Here is an 18412-nt window from a genome sequence, read left to right on the forward strand (position 1 = left end):
CACACATTATCCAAAAAATAACAAAACTACCTTCTTCTTTAATACCAACCCTGCCCCGGAGCCAGCTGTCTCTCTCCAGCTGAGGAAGGGGCACAGTGCCCTCTCCTTATTCCAAGGAACAGGGTCATTTCCCCACAGGCAGTCATGGGGACAGATTGGTGTTCTCAGGCCATCCTGGAGCACGGCTCAGCGTACAAATCTGTCCAGGGCAGATGGCCGGGCCTTCAGGGGCTTGGCTTTCTTCTCTTGCTTCTGTGGCTGTTGCTCAAGGCTCTGCCGGACTTTGTCCTGGGTAGGGAGAGGGGGCGAGATGAGATGGGGCAGGCTGGCAATGGCAGAGGCACTAGCAGCAGGATTCAGCCAGTAGGATGCCTAGCCCACCCCTGCAATGATCATTTACCCGGTGCTCCTTATCCATGACCTTCCTCTTCCTCTTTACCAGGCTTGCTGTCGAGCTGTGGCCCTTTTGTTTTGGTTTTGGCTGGAAGGGAGCCTTGGCTTCAGGGTCGTAGCCCTAAGGGAGGGACAAGGGTGAAACCTAGAACAGCCTCAGAGGCCAGGAACTGTGGCAGCCCCCATCTTCTGTGCCATACTTCTGGGGACACGGCATGGGGGAGAGAAGTTGTAGAGGTGAGAAAGGCTTGAGCACCAGGGCCTTGCTCCATACCAGTCTCTCTATCCGCTCCTTCTTTTCTTGCTCCAAAGAGATGACATCAACCTCTGCCAGGGCTCTTGGATCCAGACAAATGAGCTCTGCAGGCACCTGAGGTGTCACAAAGGGACAAGAACAGGTCAAGAGCCATAGGAGAGTGACCCAAAGAAGGACAGAGGCCAGGGCGCTGAATCCCACTCTTCCCAAGACTTGGGACACAGGAAGCTTTCCCCAACCCCAGCCCAAACCACACACAGCACAGGCTCACCTTCTCCAGCAGGGCCTTCACCTCCCACTCCTGACGCTGCTTCTGGCTCCTGTAAGGGTTATTCTCCAGGCCATCAAAGTTGGGCTCAGCAGCCCCTGGAGGAAGGGAGAAGCATGGAGCCATAAAAAGAACCCAGTCCAGCAGCTCCAGCTCCACCAAGCCCTTTGCTCTTGGCTGTCTTGAGCAAACCCAAACTTCCATCCAGAGTTCATCCACGTGGATCCCATCTCCTAGCCTACTCACCAGGGACCAGCATGCTGGTGATGCCCCCACTGTGCCCCAGCCCCAGCACATCTTCAAAGGGGCAGAAATGAAGACCATGCACGTGGCCTGAGAGCCGATGGGTGAGGTAAGGCTGCTCCAGGGACGGGGGGCTGGCCATGCCCTGCCCCATCCATATGTTGACCACGTCACTCATGCCCGCAGCCAGCAGTCCCCGCTGAGAAAAGGCCAGGTGCCCCGCTCCCTGGGGCAGGGTCCGAGCACTCAGAGGCTGGAACATCCCTCGGAGGTCAAAGATCTTCAGCTGGTGGTCCAGGCCAGAGGTGGCCATGTACCTGGCGGAAAAGAGATCAATTAATCTGTCGTGTGGGCTTACTGAGCAGGGCTATGGCCAAGTGCGGGCATGAAGTCTTGTTGGGGAAAAACAACTTTTATTTCCCTTTTACAGATGGGGAAACAAGCTCAGAGAAAGGAGACTAGGGTGAATGGTATGGTAGAGCTGGAATTCACGTCAGGCTAGAATTCAAGACCCTTCTGTCTGTCCTCTTGACCAAAGTTTACGGTGCACAGGCCCATCTATACCAAAACATGATGTTCTAACACACACACAGTGCAGTGGCTCAGCAAAGAGAAGGATTGACAACAGTGGTCAGGGAGGACTTCGTAATAAAACTGGGATTAGAGCTGTTCCAGCTCATTCTCAAGAAAACCAAGAAACACATACAGCAGGTAAAATGAATAAACATCAGAGTGTGGAGGTGGTGAGATGGAAGCAGAGGTCTGCTTTCAGGACTGGAGGGACATGTGGTCAGGAGGATGACGAGGAGACAGATTCAGGGGGCTCTTTAAACTGAGACTGAAGACCCAACCCTGAGTCATCAACACTACTCTCTGGCATTGAGACCATAAGCCGAAGACTGCAAGGACCTGAGAGAAGCTGAGGAAGCAATGACATAATGTGCTGGAGGATCCTGCCCCACCCTGTGTCTCCCCAGAAGAAGGGAAGGCACAGAGGTTTTGTCTGTTTTCAGAGGTTAGGAGTTTCTATGTTCAAGTTGTTCCTCAGAGAGGGAGGCTGACGGAAGACCAGGCAGGCCAGGGGATGTAAGTTTGCCAATAGGCCATGGACTCTCTTCTTAGCTTTGGCTGGGAACCCCAGAAGAGGGGACTGAAGGGCTCCTACGAGAGGGACTAACCCTGTGATGGGGCTGAAGAGAGGCCCAGCTGGCTATGACTCCAGACACGACAAGATGATCAGGACCCCAGCTCCAACAGATGGAAAGACATCAGTGCTAACAAGGAATTACAGCTTCCAAGACACGGGGTCATACCTTTCATTCAACCCACAACACAAGGGCACATGCTAGCTTCTCTCCCCACACATACCCACCTTTGGGATCCCCTGCACAAATACCACCAGCCCATTGGCCAGAAGATATCCAGGCTACACTACCACACTTCTAAACTGGCAGACAACTATTTGGCTCTGAGAATCCAATCCAATCCTAATGCAAGCTCCCAGAATGCCTCGTAAGGCAGACAGTAAGCCTCAGCTCTGGAGCCCCTGTGGCTTGTCTGAGGCACTCCTGAGGAGGACCAGAGATAAGAAGAGGTGGGCTCAAGATCAAGGACCACAGCTGTTCTCAAGGGGTTGACCAAATCTCAGGGAACTTAAGGGATGAGGCCTTGGGCACAGCAGTACCTGACCACAGCAGCCCAGAGGGAAGGCAAACCACAGCTGAGATTCAGTGGCCCACAGAAGGCACTCTCCTAAAGCCAGGTTGGCAAAAATATAGAATAAAAATGGTTGAAGCAAATCACTTGTCTCCAAAGATACAACAATTGTGGAGGACAAAGAGGGTCTGAGCATGTGGAAGGTTTTCATAAAACCCAACTTTCTTTTCTTTTTTTTTTTTTTTTAAGATCTTATTTATTCACGAGAGACACACAGAGAGAGATAGAGGCAGAGACACAGGCAGAGAGAGAAGCAGGCTCCATGCAGGGAGCCCGACGTGGGACTTGATCCTGGGTCTCCAGGATCACACCGGGGCTGAAGGCGGCGCCAAACCGCTGAGCTACCAGGGCTGCCCAAAACCCGACTTTCTTTAAAACCTTTCCTGACTTTAAGACTACTTAAAAATAAAGTTACATAGTTTATACTTCATGTAGAAGATTCAGGTGCAGCAGTGTAAAAGAAGGTAAGTAGCTTGTGGGAAAGTCAGCCTAGGCCACGCCTCGAGGAAGAAGAACCAGAGTCTGGAAAGTGGCTGTGAGCATCGTGGGTGTTCACAGGAGACAGCAAGGACGGAGAGAAATAGACCTTGGAGGGGCTCTCGGGAGGAAAGCAGCCAAGACTTCATGGGTCACAGGCAGTAATGAAGTTCTGTCACCAAAGCAAGGAGCAGAACCTGGGCACTCAGAAAGCATCCAGATAGCCGAAGACTATAAGGCTATGTAGCCAGGTGACAGGAAAATACAGCAAAAAGAGAGCTAGCAAGGAGGAATCTGCGAGTGGGCTGACCTATCCCAGGATGGACACATTAAGTCTGGTGTGACAAGTGACAAAAGACAACTCAGCAGAAACTAAATACACCTCCTGGCTAATTATTTCCGTAAACTACAGTCCCCGTCTCTGTTCATAAGGTGGAATACCACACCATGGCAAGTTCCACAGCCCCTTCATCCCTGTACCCCTCAGAACTGCAGCAGAGCCCAGCCCGCAGCAGGTCCTCATATGTGAGTGCCTGACAGGGGTATTAAAGGAACACCAACTAATCCCATCAGAGGGAACTTGTGTGGAACAGTGTACCAGGTATACACATACATACATACACACACATGCATGTCCACGCACACCTCACACAGCCCAGCGGGGCACCTGCAAACTCCCGAAGAGTAGAGATTCAGAGCAGGCCCACCACTCCTACCCCTCACATCACCAGCCAGGCCTAAAGAGAATGATCACTTCTGATACCAATGGTGAAACCCAGTGCTCCATGCTCCCTGGGCACCATGCCTTAACTCGTGTTAATGTCTAGGTCCCCAGGGCTTGGGACCTACAGCCCATATGCCAGATCCAGCCCACCACCTACTTCTGGATGGCCCTAAAGCTCCAAATGGTTTGGACATTTTTTTTAAGTGCCCGGAAAAAATTCAAAAATATTTTGAAATAGGCGAAAATTATATAGGAGATTCAAATTTCAGTGGCCACAGAGGAAGTTTTATTGGAGCACGATCACACTCATTCATTGGCTTCTTCTGTGGCTGCTTTGTACAACAGCCTGGGAGAGCAGTCAAGACCCAACATCACGTATGGCATGTCATCTCTTTACACCACTGTGGGTGCACTACAACTCAGTGAGATGGTTACAACTTGACAGTGTTTCATGTGCCACCTATCTCATCCTTTGTGTGAAAGATGTTTTCAAAGACTAAGTAAAATCTCTCCACAGACTGACATTAATAGATAAACATTTGCAACTGAGTTTGCTGATTTAGAACACTAACTATGAACCTCAACTGAGCAAAATTTTATCCTCAAAAAGAGAAATCCAATTCTTCCCATTAGACCTGTATTATAAAAATAGTTACCTGTACTCGGTAATTATTATATTTTGAATTTCATCACTTAAAAATTCGTGATGCTTTCTCATTACTTAAGTACCTATATAACACACTCAAATTTGCCTCTTGGCCAGCAAAACCTAAAATCTTTACTACTTGGCTCTTTATAGAAAAAGCTTTCTACCTTTGAGCTAGATACTCATCCATACTCTTGGGGTAAGGAAAGCATGTAGCACACAGAGGTTCTGGAATGTGGCCACACTTACATGGCTAGTCAGTGGCTACCATCACGATTTATTTATTATTTTTTTAAGGAGGCTCCACCAACACAGGCTTTGAACTCACCACCCTGAAACCAAGACCTGAACTAAGATCAAGAGTCAGACACTTAACCAACTGAGCCATCTGGGCTACCCAACCAGGATTTACAACCTAGACAGCCTGACTGTGAGTCTGTGCTCCTAAAAGTACACTGCCTTCTATACTTTTCTACCCAGCTGTGATGTTCTCAGCACCTCAGGACCAAACAAGTGACTTACGTGCCTGTAGAATCTACTGCCACAGCCCGGACTCCACCCCGATGACAGAGAATCTTTGCCAGCGGCTCCTTCATGGCTGGACTCCATAAGGACACAGTACCTAGATGTCAGGGGAGAGGAGCCAAAGTCACTAACAGGCACTGAGGTGATTACCTCTGGGAAAGACAGGGTCTCAAGACCAAGAGGTAACGAGAGGGAGGAATAGAGGCTACTTGAAGGAACGTGCAAAGTACAAACAAGGAACCAAAGCAGGTCAGGATGGTCAAAGAGTCAAAGCTCAGCTAGAGACCAACCATTGCTGTGTCCAAGATGGATGACAGCATTGTAAGGGTTCTTAGTCATGACGTCCAGCCGCCCAGCCCGAGCATTCAGAGCTGCCACGATCTTTCCCACTGACACATCCAGGTAGGTCAGAAACCCTGTCTCTGACTGAGAGAGCGAGAAAGAATGAGTCCTGATTGCCCTCCATCCTTCTACTGGGATCCCAGAGAAGAAACAGTCTTCTCAAGGGCTGCCACCCAGTCTCTTCACTCCAGAGGCACTCACAGCCGTGGCCAGGAGGAAATGGAAAGGCAAGAACTCCAGCCGTGTGACTCGGTCACAGCGGCGGATACAGTGGAGCTCGATGCCCTGGTTGTCATAGATGTGAAGCCAGCGATTCTGAGCGACAGCAAACAGTGCCTCTGAATGCAAAAACCTGGAAGGAGGGGAAAAGTGGTTACGAGGGAAAGAGGGTCAAGGGACTGTCATTCAGTCAGGAAGGAGATGCCCCACCCCCACTGACCGGATGTCCCGCACTGCCTCCATGACGTTGATCTCACACATGAGCCTCTTTGTTACCCAGTCAAGGGTGGCCACATGACCCCTGTGCCCTCCAAAAGCCAGGTGTCTGTTGGAGGTGGGGGACAGGCAGCATGTCAACACAGGGAAGCACCCTGACTCAGACCATGAGGTCTTCCCCCCACCGGCCCCGCCTCTCCAGATAAGGAGATGCTTTACATGCTCACCCTCATATGCAAACAAATCACAGAACCATCCCCACGTCATCAGCCTAAACATATACCGTATGGCTGAGGTGAGTGTGGCTGAAATGGTTAAGGAGATGAACCACATCCTAGTTCAAGAGTCACTGATATCCAATCTTACCTCCCAACTGGGGAGTAATTCAGTCTGTAGGGTCCAAACTGCCTCAAGTTTAAATCAAAATGCTGAGAGAGGGAAAAGTGAAAAAAAAAAAAATCAAGGAAGAATGGGCTCCTCTTGGTAATTCCCACCTCTAGTTCCCACTTCTATCTTGCTCTGTGCCACCAGTGGCCCCTTTTCCAACCTCAGACTCACCTTGGCTGCACTTGCAATATCCACAGCCTCCACAATCTCAGCCTGGCGTATCTTTGCTGTGTCCTCCCCATCCTCCCCTTCCAGAAACCTAAGAGTGAGCACTAGGGTTGCGGTAAAACTTACAAATACACGGTGGGTGTACCAACGTAAAAATGAGAATGAGAAGCCCCATCAAGCAGGGCCTGGAGAGGTCCACATTAGGATCCACTTACCCAGGTTCCTCAGCAAGGAGCAGTTCAGAACGAGCAGCTTTAATACTTATTTCCTCTTCCTCAGCTTCAGCCACCTCTAGTCGGCTTCGTGTTTTCGACTTCGAATGTGGCAGCTATACCAGCGTTGGCAGGAGAGTAATGAAAAAAGAACCAGGTGTTATGTGGGGTGCCAGGAGAGTCACACAGTTCCTCTTCATCCAACTCACTCATATGCTCTCCCAGGCTGCAGTGCCTCCTCACTCCCAGCTGGTCCTCACCTTTTTGGATTTGTCAATGCGACGGAACTTGCGAGCCACTTCCTCAGAGATGGGAGCAGGGCCTGGAAATGGATCCTGGGCCTGGGGAAGGAGGAAGCAATTAGCAGACAGGTTAGGGTTGACCCCAACCATCGCACCTGTAAAGTACAAGGCAACTTGCCCCACCACCTTATCAGGTCCCAGGCTCACCCCGGACAAATTCCTCTGAGGCTCAAGATTTCTCTGTTCTCGAGGTTTCTTCGGGAACTGAGGCTTCCCGGGGATCCGAGACTTTTTTGGGATGTTAATGTTCTTTGGCCTCTGGGGGCGGAGCTCTCGATTCCTTTTCTTGTTACGAGGGGGCCCTGGAGAGGCTCCGGCAGCGGTCAGAGTGGCTTCCTCCTCCCAGTACCTCCGCGGTTTCTACGGGCAGATCACAAGCTCTAACACTCTATAGCCCTCGCCCCCCCACCCCCGGGACCCCGCAGCTAAACATTTCCTTTCCACCCTAGCGAGGTCTCTACCTTCTTCTTGGTCTGAAGTCTGGCCTTCTTGGGCTGGACATCTCTGCCCGGTTTGGAGGCTGTTTCCATCTAGCCCACCGGAACGACGACCCACGTGCAAACTTCTCTCAGCTGTCCACAGACCGCTCGGAAACTCCCGGAAGCCCGCCGGCCCTCGTCCAATCAGTGCCTACCAGGCCTGAAGCCGTCTGAGCGCCATCTTGAATGAGGGCCCACTCTCTCTCGAGGGGCGGGGCAGGTCTTGGCTCCGCAATCCCGAGCAGCCGCTTATGCCCGAGTAATGAAAGAAAGGTAGTCTGGGGCTGGGGACAAAGTAACGGTGCAGTTTCTTTTTCCAGCTCCGTTTCCCTGTCTTGCCTAAAACCTCCCGAGTCCAGTTTTCTGGGGGAACACCGTTCACTAAACGTGCCAAAACTACAGTTCCCGGCATGCGTCAGAAGACACTTCCGGCGCCTTCTTTTCCCAGCATTCTTTGTTTACTTCCAGGTTTAGTGATAGTGAAGCGAGAACGTGAGTATGGCTGGGTTACGGTTGAGGGGCTTGGGGTCTTGCTGCGCCCGCCACCTCCTGGGGCCTGCGTGGAGGGCTCTCTGGGACGAGGCGAGGCTGTGGTGCCCTGGGAGGCTGCCTCGCAAGAGTGCTGTCCTTTCCGCAGGCCGGGCCAGAAAGGGGAGTTAGGTACCTCCCAGAGTGAGACCCAGCGCCCGCTCCCACTCCCCGCGGGCCTTCGTCCCCGCCATGGCTGAGCTAATCCAGAAGAAGCTACAGGGAGAAGTGGAGAAATATCAGCAGCTACAGAAGGGTAAGGGAGCAGCGTCGGCGCGGCCTCGCCCCAGACCTTTCACTTACAGCCCAAAGCCAAACCAAGATAATATCTTGTGCCCCACTAGAGGCCCCGCGTGCAGCTCCTTCCCCATCTCGGAGCTCGTCCCCACCCACTGACCTGTTGCCGCCTCCTTGTCTACTTCTTCAGCTCCGTTTTCTTCTCACCAGGATTGGGGTCAGGCGGCACATTTGATGTGTTTAATCAACCCTTTCTTCCTAACCCCCAGACTTGAGTAAATCCATGTCGGGGAGACAGAAGCTTGAGGCGCAGCTAACAGAAAATAATATCGTGAAGGAGGTGAGAGAGGGATATGCCGGGCCAGAAGGGACCTGTCCTGGAAGTGATTCTGACTTTGTATGTCCCATCCCTCCATCAGGAGCTGGCCCTGCTAGATGGATCCAACGTGGTCTTTAAACTTCTGGGCCCTGTGCTGGTCAAACAGGAGCTGGGAGAGGCTCGTGCCACAGTGGGGAAGAGGCTGGACTATATCACAGCTGAAATGTGAGTCTTTGTTCTGACACCCTGCAAGGCACCGGACACCCCCAGCATAGAATGTCGAGGAGCCGTTGGAGTAGTTCCAGGCTAGCCCTGTCTGATTTGCTGCCTCAAACCCTCCACAGGGAGTCCAGGGGGGAGTCCAACCCTTCAGCACCCTCAAGAGTAAATCCCACCAATTTCTCATTTGCTTGCCTCTCTTGCCTCTCTTCAGTAAGCGATACGAATCCCAGCTCCGGGACCTTGAGCGGCAGTCAGAGCAACAGAGGGAGACCCTGGCTCAGCTGCAGCAGGAGTTCCAGAGGGCCCAGGCAGCCAAGGCAGGGGCTTCTGGGAAGGCCTGACCCCATGGGGGGGGGGGGAATGAGGCAGCTCAAGGGTCTATGCTGTAGCTAATAAAATGTGAAAACCCCTGGCTGTTTTCTGACCAGCCACTTCCTGTCATGATGGTCTCTTCCTTGGGCCCCTTCAACTTTATATATATGCCACCTGCATTACTCTGTTCGGTCCCAATTCTCGTGACTGGAATTGCCACAGAGTAATCCTTTCTTCACTGAGACTAAAATCTGAAACGTCTCACACCTACTTGCCTATATACACTACACTTGCCTTGGTTGGCATGCCCCTTAGGAAACATGAGAAGAGCATTTACCACGCAACGATCATTGGGAAGGCCAGTTTAACTACAGAGCTCACGGTAATCTAAACTGAGACCCCAGGGTGAAATGTGGTGACCCTTTTGCTTATGCTTTCTTGTCATCCTCCAGAAAGCCCCAGCATCTTAGTCTCGTTCTAGAATTTGTTTGAATGAAGCTTAGGCTGATTTAAAATCCCAGCATGGAACACTTTGTGATGTTGTAAGGCCCTCAAGTTTATATGTTATCCACAAAGTCATTCTTCCATTCCTTTGTCCTAAAATTGTTTCTTACAAATTTCCAACCACGGATTGTTCTTTAATCTGCTCACTTTAATTGGTGACTGGTACTTGCTATGGGTCTGTGACAACTGAGAAGAAAAATAGCAAATAAAGGGAGCCGACAGAGAGGTTACTGGGAAGAAGGAAACTGTTGTGAGGAAACTGTTTTCGCCAACACTTCATTTTCAGCAATGGGGACAGAAAACATTGGGCCCCTTGTTCTTTGGTGTCTACCTTCAGCCATCTCCCCACCCCCACTCCCAGAAGCTAAACCATACACAATTCAAGGACAGGGGAGTAGAATGTAGGTAGTGTTTTGATTTATTATCTTTAGTGTTGTCACAGTGACAGGAACCCCCAGAGTAGGCAAATAAACTCCTACTAGATCCTACTTCTTGCCATCCCCTCTCCCCAGGGCTCAGAGCCTCTAGGCTTTTCCTCTCCCTCCTCCTTGTAGGCCTCTCTGGCCTTAGAATGCTAGGCTGTGGCCAGGAACCAGGAACTGATCCTTTTTTCCAGTACTGGCCATGTGCTGCATTCATGGAAAGTAGGGAGCTATACACAGGTATCCCAACTTGGTTACCAAGATAACCAGTTCTCACAAAGCTGAATCTCTCAGCTTTGTGGTTAAACCAGTGGCACTTCACTGCCCCAGGGTGGTTGGCCACCGTTCTGGATTTCTTCCCGGTGCAACATGACTGCCACCACTCAGGATGGCGACCTACATTGGTGTGGCCACCATGAATTCTATTGAGCTCGTAGGGTTTCTTCCTCAAAACAGTGCCCGGGCAATCTTCCTCCCTGTGGCCTTGATCCTGGGAAAAGAACCCCCTCCTCCCTCACTTGGGGGAGTTCCTGAGGCTGAGGGGCTGCTGGTGAGACCCAGTGTAGCAGTAGAGGGCCTTCGCCGCTGCCGTAGGAGGAAATCGTGTGACGCTCCATCCATAGCATAGAAAACATTAGCCGAGGGTGGGATGGTCAGCTCTGTGTTCAGAGAAGGAACATCAAGAGCGACATGGTCATTGCCCCCACAACCACTTGGCTATGGAAGCACCACTCTCCTCCCAAGTCTGCCTTTCCTCACGGCCTCTTACCTCGCTCCCCTGGTAGCAGTTGCACTAGCTCATATTCCGAAGCCACCGCAGAGTCGCGATTGTTTTTCTTAAGGACACGACTGATGACACTTGGAGCCTTGTCTTGGCTTGTCACCTGGCAGGACAGGAGACCAAAAGAGCAATAAACTGGCCATTGCCTCTGCTTTCCATCCGTTCAGCTCTAACTGCTGATCCCAACTGAAAATGGTGACCCATGTCAAACACTCTAGAATGAACAGGGAAGCACTATGTAGTGGTTACCTGTACCCCACTGTGTCCAGTGAAATAGGACTGCTTCCCTAGGAGGAAACTGCTATGGATTCTGAAGATCTAATATCGTCCCCAAAGTTGAAGCTACAGCAGCTAATGCCAAGTAGCCTCTTTTGTTTTTTTAAGATGTTTACTTATGTACTCATGAGAGACACAGAGAGACAGGCAGAGGGAGAAGCAGGCTCTCTGCAGGGAGCCCGATGCAGGACTCGATCTCAGGACCCTACGATCACGCCCTGAGATGAAGGCAGATGTTCAACCACTGAGCCACCCAGGCGTCCCACCGAGTAACCTTTAAAACAAAATAGCTGGGATCCCTGGGTGGCGCAGCGGTTTGGCGCCTGCCTTTGGCCCAGGGCGCGATCCTGGAGATCCGGGATCGAATCCCACGTCGGGCTCCCGGTGCATGGAGCCTGCTTCTCCCTCTGCCTGTGTCTCTGTCTCTCTCTCTCTCTCTCTGTGACTATCATAAATAAATAAAAAAAAAAATTAAAAAAAAATAGCTGACGGGCACTTGGGTGGTTCAGTTGGCTGAGTGTCAGACTCTCAGTTGTGGCTCAGGTCATGATCTCTGTTGTGAGGTGGACAGAGCCCACGTCCAGCTCTGCTGTATTGGGTGTGGAGTTAAGATTAAGATTCTCTGTCTCCCTCTCCCTCTGCCCCTCCCACCCCACTTGCTCACTTGCTCTAAAAAATGAAAAACAAAATTTCTAAATAAAACACCTGTCATAAGCACAGGTCAGAACCAAGGCTAGAATCATCCTCCCATTTGGCTATTCAGGACAACATCTATAGTCCCACAAGGCATCATCCTTCAGCCCCACTGCACGGGGCAGCTTCCTCACCAAGATGCTCTTGTAGACACTGCCATCTTCCCCCAGCTCCATCTGGACTCGGATGATTCGGCAATCAGAGGCCCCTGGCCCAGATCCCCCACCTCTGTATTCAGTCCCCTTGGAGGCCCCTTCTGCACCCCCACTGAGTGGGGAGCCACAGGAGGCGGAACGGCGGTGACCTCGAGAAGGCCTAGGAGAGGAGGCTGGGGGAGAGAGGTGGCTGGGGTCCGCCAGACTGTGCAGGTATGGAGTGCTTTCCAGGGCAGAGTCCAGAGATGAGACAGACGGCCACTTCATGTGCTAGGGACAAACAACATGGGGGACTGGCATGAAGGCAGAGAGGTCAAAGAAGAAACATTCACAAAGGCAAGGTCAGTGTTGAGGTCAGAGGTCAGGAACAGAGCTCACCTGGGCCAGCCTGGTCAACAGAGGAGCAGGGGTTCCAGGTACCTCCTCTCCCCCCACACTGGGCCGGTCCCAGGAGACAAGGGGGGTGGGTCCCCCGACAGAGCCCAGGACCCTGGAGCAGTAAGGCATTAAGAGGGTCAGAGGGAGAAGGGCTCTTCTCCCAAGGAGCTTCCCCATGGCACTACCCCCTAACTGCTGACACCCTTACTCTGTCCATTGCGAGATGACCAGTGTTGGCCGAAGCACCCTCGGGGCAGGAGGGTCACTGGTACCAGGTGGCTCCACCTCACAGGACACTCGATGGCTGTGAAGAGGGCCAATGGACAGATGTCAGGACAGGACACACCGATCCCCACACTCAGCCCTAGGCCTGGAGTCCCAACCTCACCCAGCCAGTCACCTCTGGGCCTCTGTCAGTGGCCGAAGCCCTCGCAGCCACTGCTGGATATCAGGGTCAGGTCGGAGGTCATAGCCACGACATTCGTTCTGGAGCCGCCGCAGCTCAGAAAGGACAGCAAACTCCTAAGAAGGAGCCCACAGACTGCAGGAGCCGATCTCAGGGACCCCTGACCTTCCCCACCACCTCCCCTTGTCGGGACATGGCTAGAGAGGTCTAGCATCCGGTGCGTGCACTACCCTCACCTTCCTCCGCTTGTCAAAATTGATGTATCCGTTCTGCAAGAATATTGGGGATGGGGTGAAGCCCAGTTCTGCCACAGAGAGAACATACCCTCTTCCAAGCACACACACATCCACATCCAACTTCTCAAGCATTTCATCCACTAGGCCTCTGAATCCTGTTCCTCCCCAGCTCCCCCTCACCTCTGTCCTGCCCCAAGCTCTCTACCTTACCCTTGAAATTGAATATCACAGGTAGAAGTTGTGTCCATTCCACAGATGGGAAAATTAGGGCTCAAAGACAATGAGGAACTTGTCCAAGATGCCAGTTTTTGTTTCTTTAACAAATGCTACATACGCTAACACTGCAGACACGCTCTAAGCACCTGCTGAAAAGTATTTCATTTAACCCTCCTGACAACAGACTGGCATTGACATGGTCACCGCGCTCTCACTTACAAATCACTGAGCCACAAATAAGTTAAGCTACTTGCTCAAGTAACAGAACCAGAACTCCGACAATCTGGCTGGAGCCCTGGAGTTTGGTGCTGACGCCCCGCAGCACCTTTCTGGAAGGTCTGTCTAACCCTGAGGCCCACCCATTCCCTCATCACAATGCACACAACGACCTTGCACACCACCCACCTCCAGCTCATCCTTGGAGGCTGCGTCCAGCATCACGAGGTCCTTCAGGAAGGTGCCAAGATACGGGACCACGCCCTGAGGTCAGAGGTCAGGATCAGATGCCCACTCCTGATCTGAGAGCTCTCCATCCCTCTGCACTTGCCTATACCATCCCTCCCTCCTGCCATGCCTCCCCTTTCCGTCCCTCTGAATGCCTCCTCACTCCACTCCTCACTCTTTCACAACATTCCCCCCCACCCTACCCCCCCCACCCCCCCACCCTCCCCACCCCCCACCCCCCTAGGCTAGTCACTCACCCCACCCCGGGAGCCAGAGCCAGAGCCAGACCTCGGAGCCTTCTTGGAATTTGACTCCAGAGAGGGCTGCAGCTTCACCTCCTGCTGGTGACAGGAAAGGGAGGTAGGGGTGCCTCAAGGGGAGCAGGGATGGCTGGGAGTGCCAGGGAACAGGGACTCACTTGCAAGAGGAGCTCCCGGCTCTGGGAATAATTATCCTCCTCGGAGAAGATCTGGCAGAGGCTGGAGAAGACTCGGAGGCTGTCCCTGGGGGTGGGGGGCAGCAGCCTTGAGGACGGGCCAGCCTGCCCCACGCCCCCTCAGTGCCAGGCCGGTGCCCCCGTGCTCCCACCTGGTGGCTTCCCCCCAGGCTGCTCGAAGCCTGTGGATGGGGCTGGACTGCAGGGCCGACACCACAGCATAAACCGAAGAGAAGTTTCGGAGCAGACGACACTCCTGGGGGAGGGGAGGGTCATAGAGGCAGGCCAGAGCTCTGGGCCCACTCTCTCCACACCAGGGTCCCCAACAGAGCCAAGCCTCTCTCTTACCTCTGCCACGCGGATCCACTTTTCCAGGAGCCGGGCCCTCTGCGGAGGACGCAGTGGCCGAATGGTCACCTCCCCGGGCCCCTCTCCAGCTGAAGTAGCTCCCAGGACAGAGCTGACCACTGCCCCTGCCACCTTGTTGAACTGTGTGACAGTAGCTCGGACAGATGGGCAGAGGTGGGAATGTCCCGGCCGGTCTCTGTGACCCCACAGGCTTCCCAGGCACTGAGAGGGGACCAGATGGAGAAACAGCTCCTGTGGAGCAGAGGACAGAGGTCAAGGTTCGGAGTCAAGTGGGCTCAGCCTTCCAACATCAGGGGCGTGAGGATCACAGGTGGTCAAGAAACCAAAGGGGAGCGGGCTTTGAAGGGTAACAATCATGGGGAAGGGGGAAAGATCAAACAGAGTGGACAGGGGAAGCTGGGCGCTTGTTTAGGAAGGGCTAGAAACAAGGAGAAGGCTCTGGAGTCAGGGGGAGTAGTAAGGGGACAGGGGGCACAGGGGCAGAGGTCAGGGTCTCACCGCATCTAGCAGGGTCAGCTGTTCGGCCAAGTGGTCAGCGAGGAACACCAGGACATCCGTGGGGTCAGCAGGGGGATCGCCGGGGAGGGCCAGGGGCTTAGGAAGGTCGGGGGCCTGGGGGTCCACCCGGAACCGGAGGTTGCGGATGAGGTCAGCGCTGCCCCCCCCAACACCCTCCCCTGCTGCATACCCTGTCCGAAGCAAGAAGCTCTCAAGCCGGTCAAGCTGGCCCTTGACCTCAGAGCCAAAATCCTCAGGGTGAGAGGCCAGCCAGGTTGACAGTACAGAGGTGGCTACCCTGGGAGAAGGGGAATCAGCCAGGGGTCAGCTATCAAGCTGCAGCTCAGCCAGAGGGGACTGTGAGGTTAACAATCAGCGGTCACTCACCCTATTGTCCTCTCTAGTTCATCAGTAGGATGAGATTCGAGGGCTTCCAGCCTAGGAAGGAGAAGAGATTCGATCTGCCCATTTTCCCCAAGCCCCCAGTGGCTTTGACTATTCTGGGGGGATTTTCTGGCTTTAGGAAGTCCAGACACCTCCATGACCCTTGGTCCCTTATGACCCTGACCTGTCAGCCACAAGCCCTAGCAGGGCAGGGGTGGAAGTGAAGGCCCTGTGGGTGGCCAGGAAAGCTGGTGTGAAGGTGACGTCAGCCCCTGATGTCCGGGCATCCAGCAGGTGTCTGACCAGGGCCTCCAGAGTGCCAGCTCGGAGCCTTCTGGAGGACCGAGGGGGAGGCGTTGGGGCCTGGGGGAGACAGAAGGAAAGTCACTGACCCTGTTTTCAACTTAGCCCCTAGACCTCTGGGGAAAATCCCAGACTTAGGAAATGCTGGGGGCTCGTTATACGAAGATTCAGAGACGGCCAAAAACTTGATTGACCAAAGTCACACAGCAGAGTTCAGGTCTCCAAAAAGTTGGCCAGAGGACAGGAGACTGGGAGGTCATGGGTCAGAGGTGAGAAGCCAAAGTTAGGATCTCACCAAGGGATCAAGAGGCCGATACTGGCGGCTTGTGACAGTAAAGGTGGCACCATCCTCCTCCTCATCCCAGACAGACACAGGGGCCTGGCAGAGCAAGGAAGGGGAGGTGAGACAGTCCCACGCCACCCCCTACTGCCCCCAGCCCTAATCCTCCCTCTGTACCCCTCACCTGTGGTGGCAGGGAACAGTACCAGCGAGTGCGAGGGGTGGGGGGGGCTGGTGACCCCAGGTCTCCCCCACTGGGGCCTAGACAGCCCCCCCCAAGCCGCCTCAGGGCCCGGTGGAGTCGAGGGGGTGGCAGTGGGGGTGTGGGTGGAATGCAGGAACCCTGGGCCCGGAGACCTCTGTCGCCCTTTCCCCCCAGAGCTGAACCCCAACACAGCAGAGAAGCAAGGTGCAAAGGAGAGGAGGGGGAAGCGAGAAAGGCAGAAAGCCAGAGGCAGAGGCCTTGAGAGCTGGAACCTCAGTCACGGGCACAGCCGCAAGCTCCGCCCTCCCCCGCAGGAACTGACCGAGCCCCAAGAGTTAGTCCTTCAGGGGAGCCCCCCTTCCCTGGTCCCTCAATGCTGGGAGACCCCCTCAAGGTGGCGGCTCCAATGCCAGTACAGGAAGGAGAAGGGGAAGTTGGGATGATGGGGAGGGGGGTTGTGCAGCCGACTCAGGGTCACGTGGCCCCAGCCCCTCCCCCAACCGATCCCGAAAAACCAGCCCTGCCAGTCACCCTGCCCTCACCCAGGCTCTGGACCCAGGAGTCCTGGGCCTCGGGGCCCCGAATCCAATTTCTGGCCCCTTCTGGGGCCCCAGATCCCGCTCCTGGCCACCACCATTAGTCCCGGCGGAGAGCAGGTGACCCCCCCGCCCCAGCCTGGGATGTTCCCTCCAAAGTCCAAGAACCCGGGCTTCCCGCCTCCACTCGCGGCCCAGCGGGAGAGGGGGAGGGGTCACGAAATCGAAGGGTTCCCTCCCCAATCCCGGAGTCGGAGACGCCGGTTACTGTGGAAACAAACCCCACCCCGCCAAACAAAAACAAGGAGGGCGACGGGGACCGAGACCCGACGGCCGGAAGGGCTGGCACACAGGCCGGGGCGGGGCGAGCCGGGGAAGGTTCCCGCGGGCCAGTCCTGAGTCCCACCGCCAGCGGGAGCCCCAGGAACTCCGGGACTCCCCGCCGCGGGCCGACTGGCAGACACCCAGCGGGAGGCCGGAGGGAGAGAGGAAGGGACAGAGACCCGAGGGCGAGGGCGAGGCAGAGCGTCTCCGACATGTCCACCTCCCGACTTCCCACCACTCGCGTCTCACCTCGTCTTCTTCCTCCTCCTCCTCTTCCTCCTGCCCCCCGCCCACGCCCCGGCCACCTGGGCCCCCACCCTCTTCGGGGTCTCGGCTCCGGAAGCTGCTCAGCACGACTCCCCCGGGGGGACTCGCGTCCCAAAGCAGCCGCAGGGGCCGCGGGAGCATGGCCGAGTGAAGGAATCAGCGGGGTCGGGCCATGGGGGCGCCTGGGGAGAAACGGGGGGCAGGTGGAGAGTCAGGTGGGCGCGGGGGATCGGGGAGGGGAGGGACGCGGGTGAGTGCCCAGGTGACCGTATGGGAGTTTGGGGAGGGAAGCAACACAGGAGTGGACTATGGGGGTCCCTGGTGCATTTGGGGTTTGGGGGTCACGAGTACGGGAACGGGCAGGGTCACAGGGTGCTCAGGCTCTGACCTGCTCGGGAACGGTGGGAGCAGCGCGGGTCCCGGGCCGCTGTTCCCGTCGGTCTCCGGTCCCCAACCGAGTCCCTGGCCCGAGTCCCCTCCTCGGCTTTTCCGCACCCCCGTTACCGCCCGCCAGGCTCCCGGGCCCTCCCGCCCTTTCCGCTCGTCCCCCCCCCACCCCACGTCCGCCTGCTCCAACTGCAGGAGCCAAAACGGGAAGGAAGTGAGGACAGGAGCCAGGGCCGCGGACTCGGGGAGCGCTGGGCGCCCAGCGGCCAGGACCCAGCAGTCACGGGCCCCGGCCCGCTGTCCTCGGAACCCCTGCTCAGGGATCCTGGAGCCCACGCCGCCCCGCACTCAATCCGAGTAGATTCCCGTCTCCCGATCCCGAGGGAGGATAGGAGCCGGATTTGACATTCCCCTGCCCCCGACAACACCGAAGCTAAAACTCCCGGGGGAAGCGTTTTAGGCCGACAGGGATCGCTTACTCCCCCTGACGGGGTTACACTCCCCACCCGCACCCACGCGTGTAGCGGACCGGAATCCAGTCCGCGTTTTCCGAGAAGCGCGGGGTTCCCGCCCTCGCGTAAGGGGGCGGGGCAGGAAGCCGCCACTTCCGGTTCTCGGTTCCTCTGTCCCGCGTTTCCGGCGCTCGGCGTGGTACGTGCGCTCCCGCGGCACAGGGCGTCTCGCCCGCCGCTGGTGGCCCCCGACCCCACAACGTTCCGGG

General features: G+C 55.1%; 3 protein-coding genes across 4 annotated transcripts; 1 reads left to right on the plus strand and 2 right to left on the minus strand.

Annotated features, from left to right (window-relative positions):
* Positions 1-18: 18 nt before the first annotated feature.
* WDR46 (WD repeat domain 46) lies at positions 19-7721 on the minus strand. The gene is made up of 15 exons (XM_055329857.1): positions 7556-7721; positions 7242-7454; positions 7053-7133; positions 6796-6908; positions 6584-6671; positions 6392-6453; positions 6030-6134; positions 5792-5942; positions 5539-5674; positions 5246-5345; positions 1164-1477; positions 921-1015; positions 668-763; positions 401-514; positions 19-288 (listed from the first exon to the last, which is right to left on the minus strand). Exons 1-15 carry the CDS (start codon positions 7622-7624, stop codon positions 187-189), a joined length of 1839 nt encoding a protein of 612 aa, XP_055185832.1. The 5' UTR covers positions 7625-7721; the 3' UTR covers positions 19-186.
* Positions 7722-8010: 289 nt separating this feature from the next.
* Positions 8011-9310, plus strand: PFDN6 (prefoldin subunit 6). Its single transcript, XM_055329876.1, has 5 exons — positions 8011-8065; positions 8211-8357; positions 8608-8678; positions 8758-8882; positions 9091-9310. Exons 2-5 carry the CDS (start codon positions 8294-8296, stop codon positions 9218-9220), a joined length of 390 nt encoding a protein of 129 aa, XP_055185851.1. The 5' UTR covers positions 8011-8065; positions 8211-8293; the 3' UTR covers positions 9221-9310.
* Positions 9311-10090: 780 nt separating this feature from the next.
* Positions 10091-17845, minus strand: RGL2 (ral guanine nucleotide dissociation stimulator like 2). Of its 2 annotated transcripts, none has more exons than XM_055329856.1 (18): positions 17693-17845; positions 17287-17486; positions 15988-16071; positions 15574-15752; positions 15393-15443; positions 15006-15303; positions 14487-14738; positions 14291-14394; positions 14121-14205; positions 13960-14040; positions 13664-13738; positions 13043-13075; positions 12801-12922; positions 12609-12704; positions 12401-12512; positions 12002-12292; positions 10887-11001; positions 10091-10776 (listed from the first exon to the last, which is right to left on the minus strand). In XM_055329856.1, exons 2-18 carry the CDS (start codon positions 17443-17445, stop codon positions 10565-10567), a joined length of 2349 nt encoding a protein of 782 aa, XP_055185831.1. In that variant the 5' UTR covers positions 17446-17486; positions 17693-17845; the 3' UTR covers positions 10091-10564. The 2 variants fall into 2 exon arrangements, with proteins under 2 accessions (XP_055185831.1, XP_055185830.1); XM_055329855.1 differs by having other exon boundaries at positions 13960-14043.
* Positions 17846-18412: the final 567 nt, after the last annotated feature.

Source organism: Nyctereutes procyonoides, unplaced genomic scaffold (assembly GCF_905146905.1).
Source record: "Nyctereutes procyonoides isolate TBG_1078 unplaced genomic scaffold, NYPRO_anot_genome, whole genome shotgun sequence".
Classification (NCBI taxonomy): Eukaryota; Metazoa; Chordata; class Mammalia; order Carnivora; family Canidae; genus Nyctereutes; species Nyctereutes procyonoides.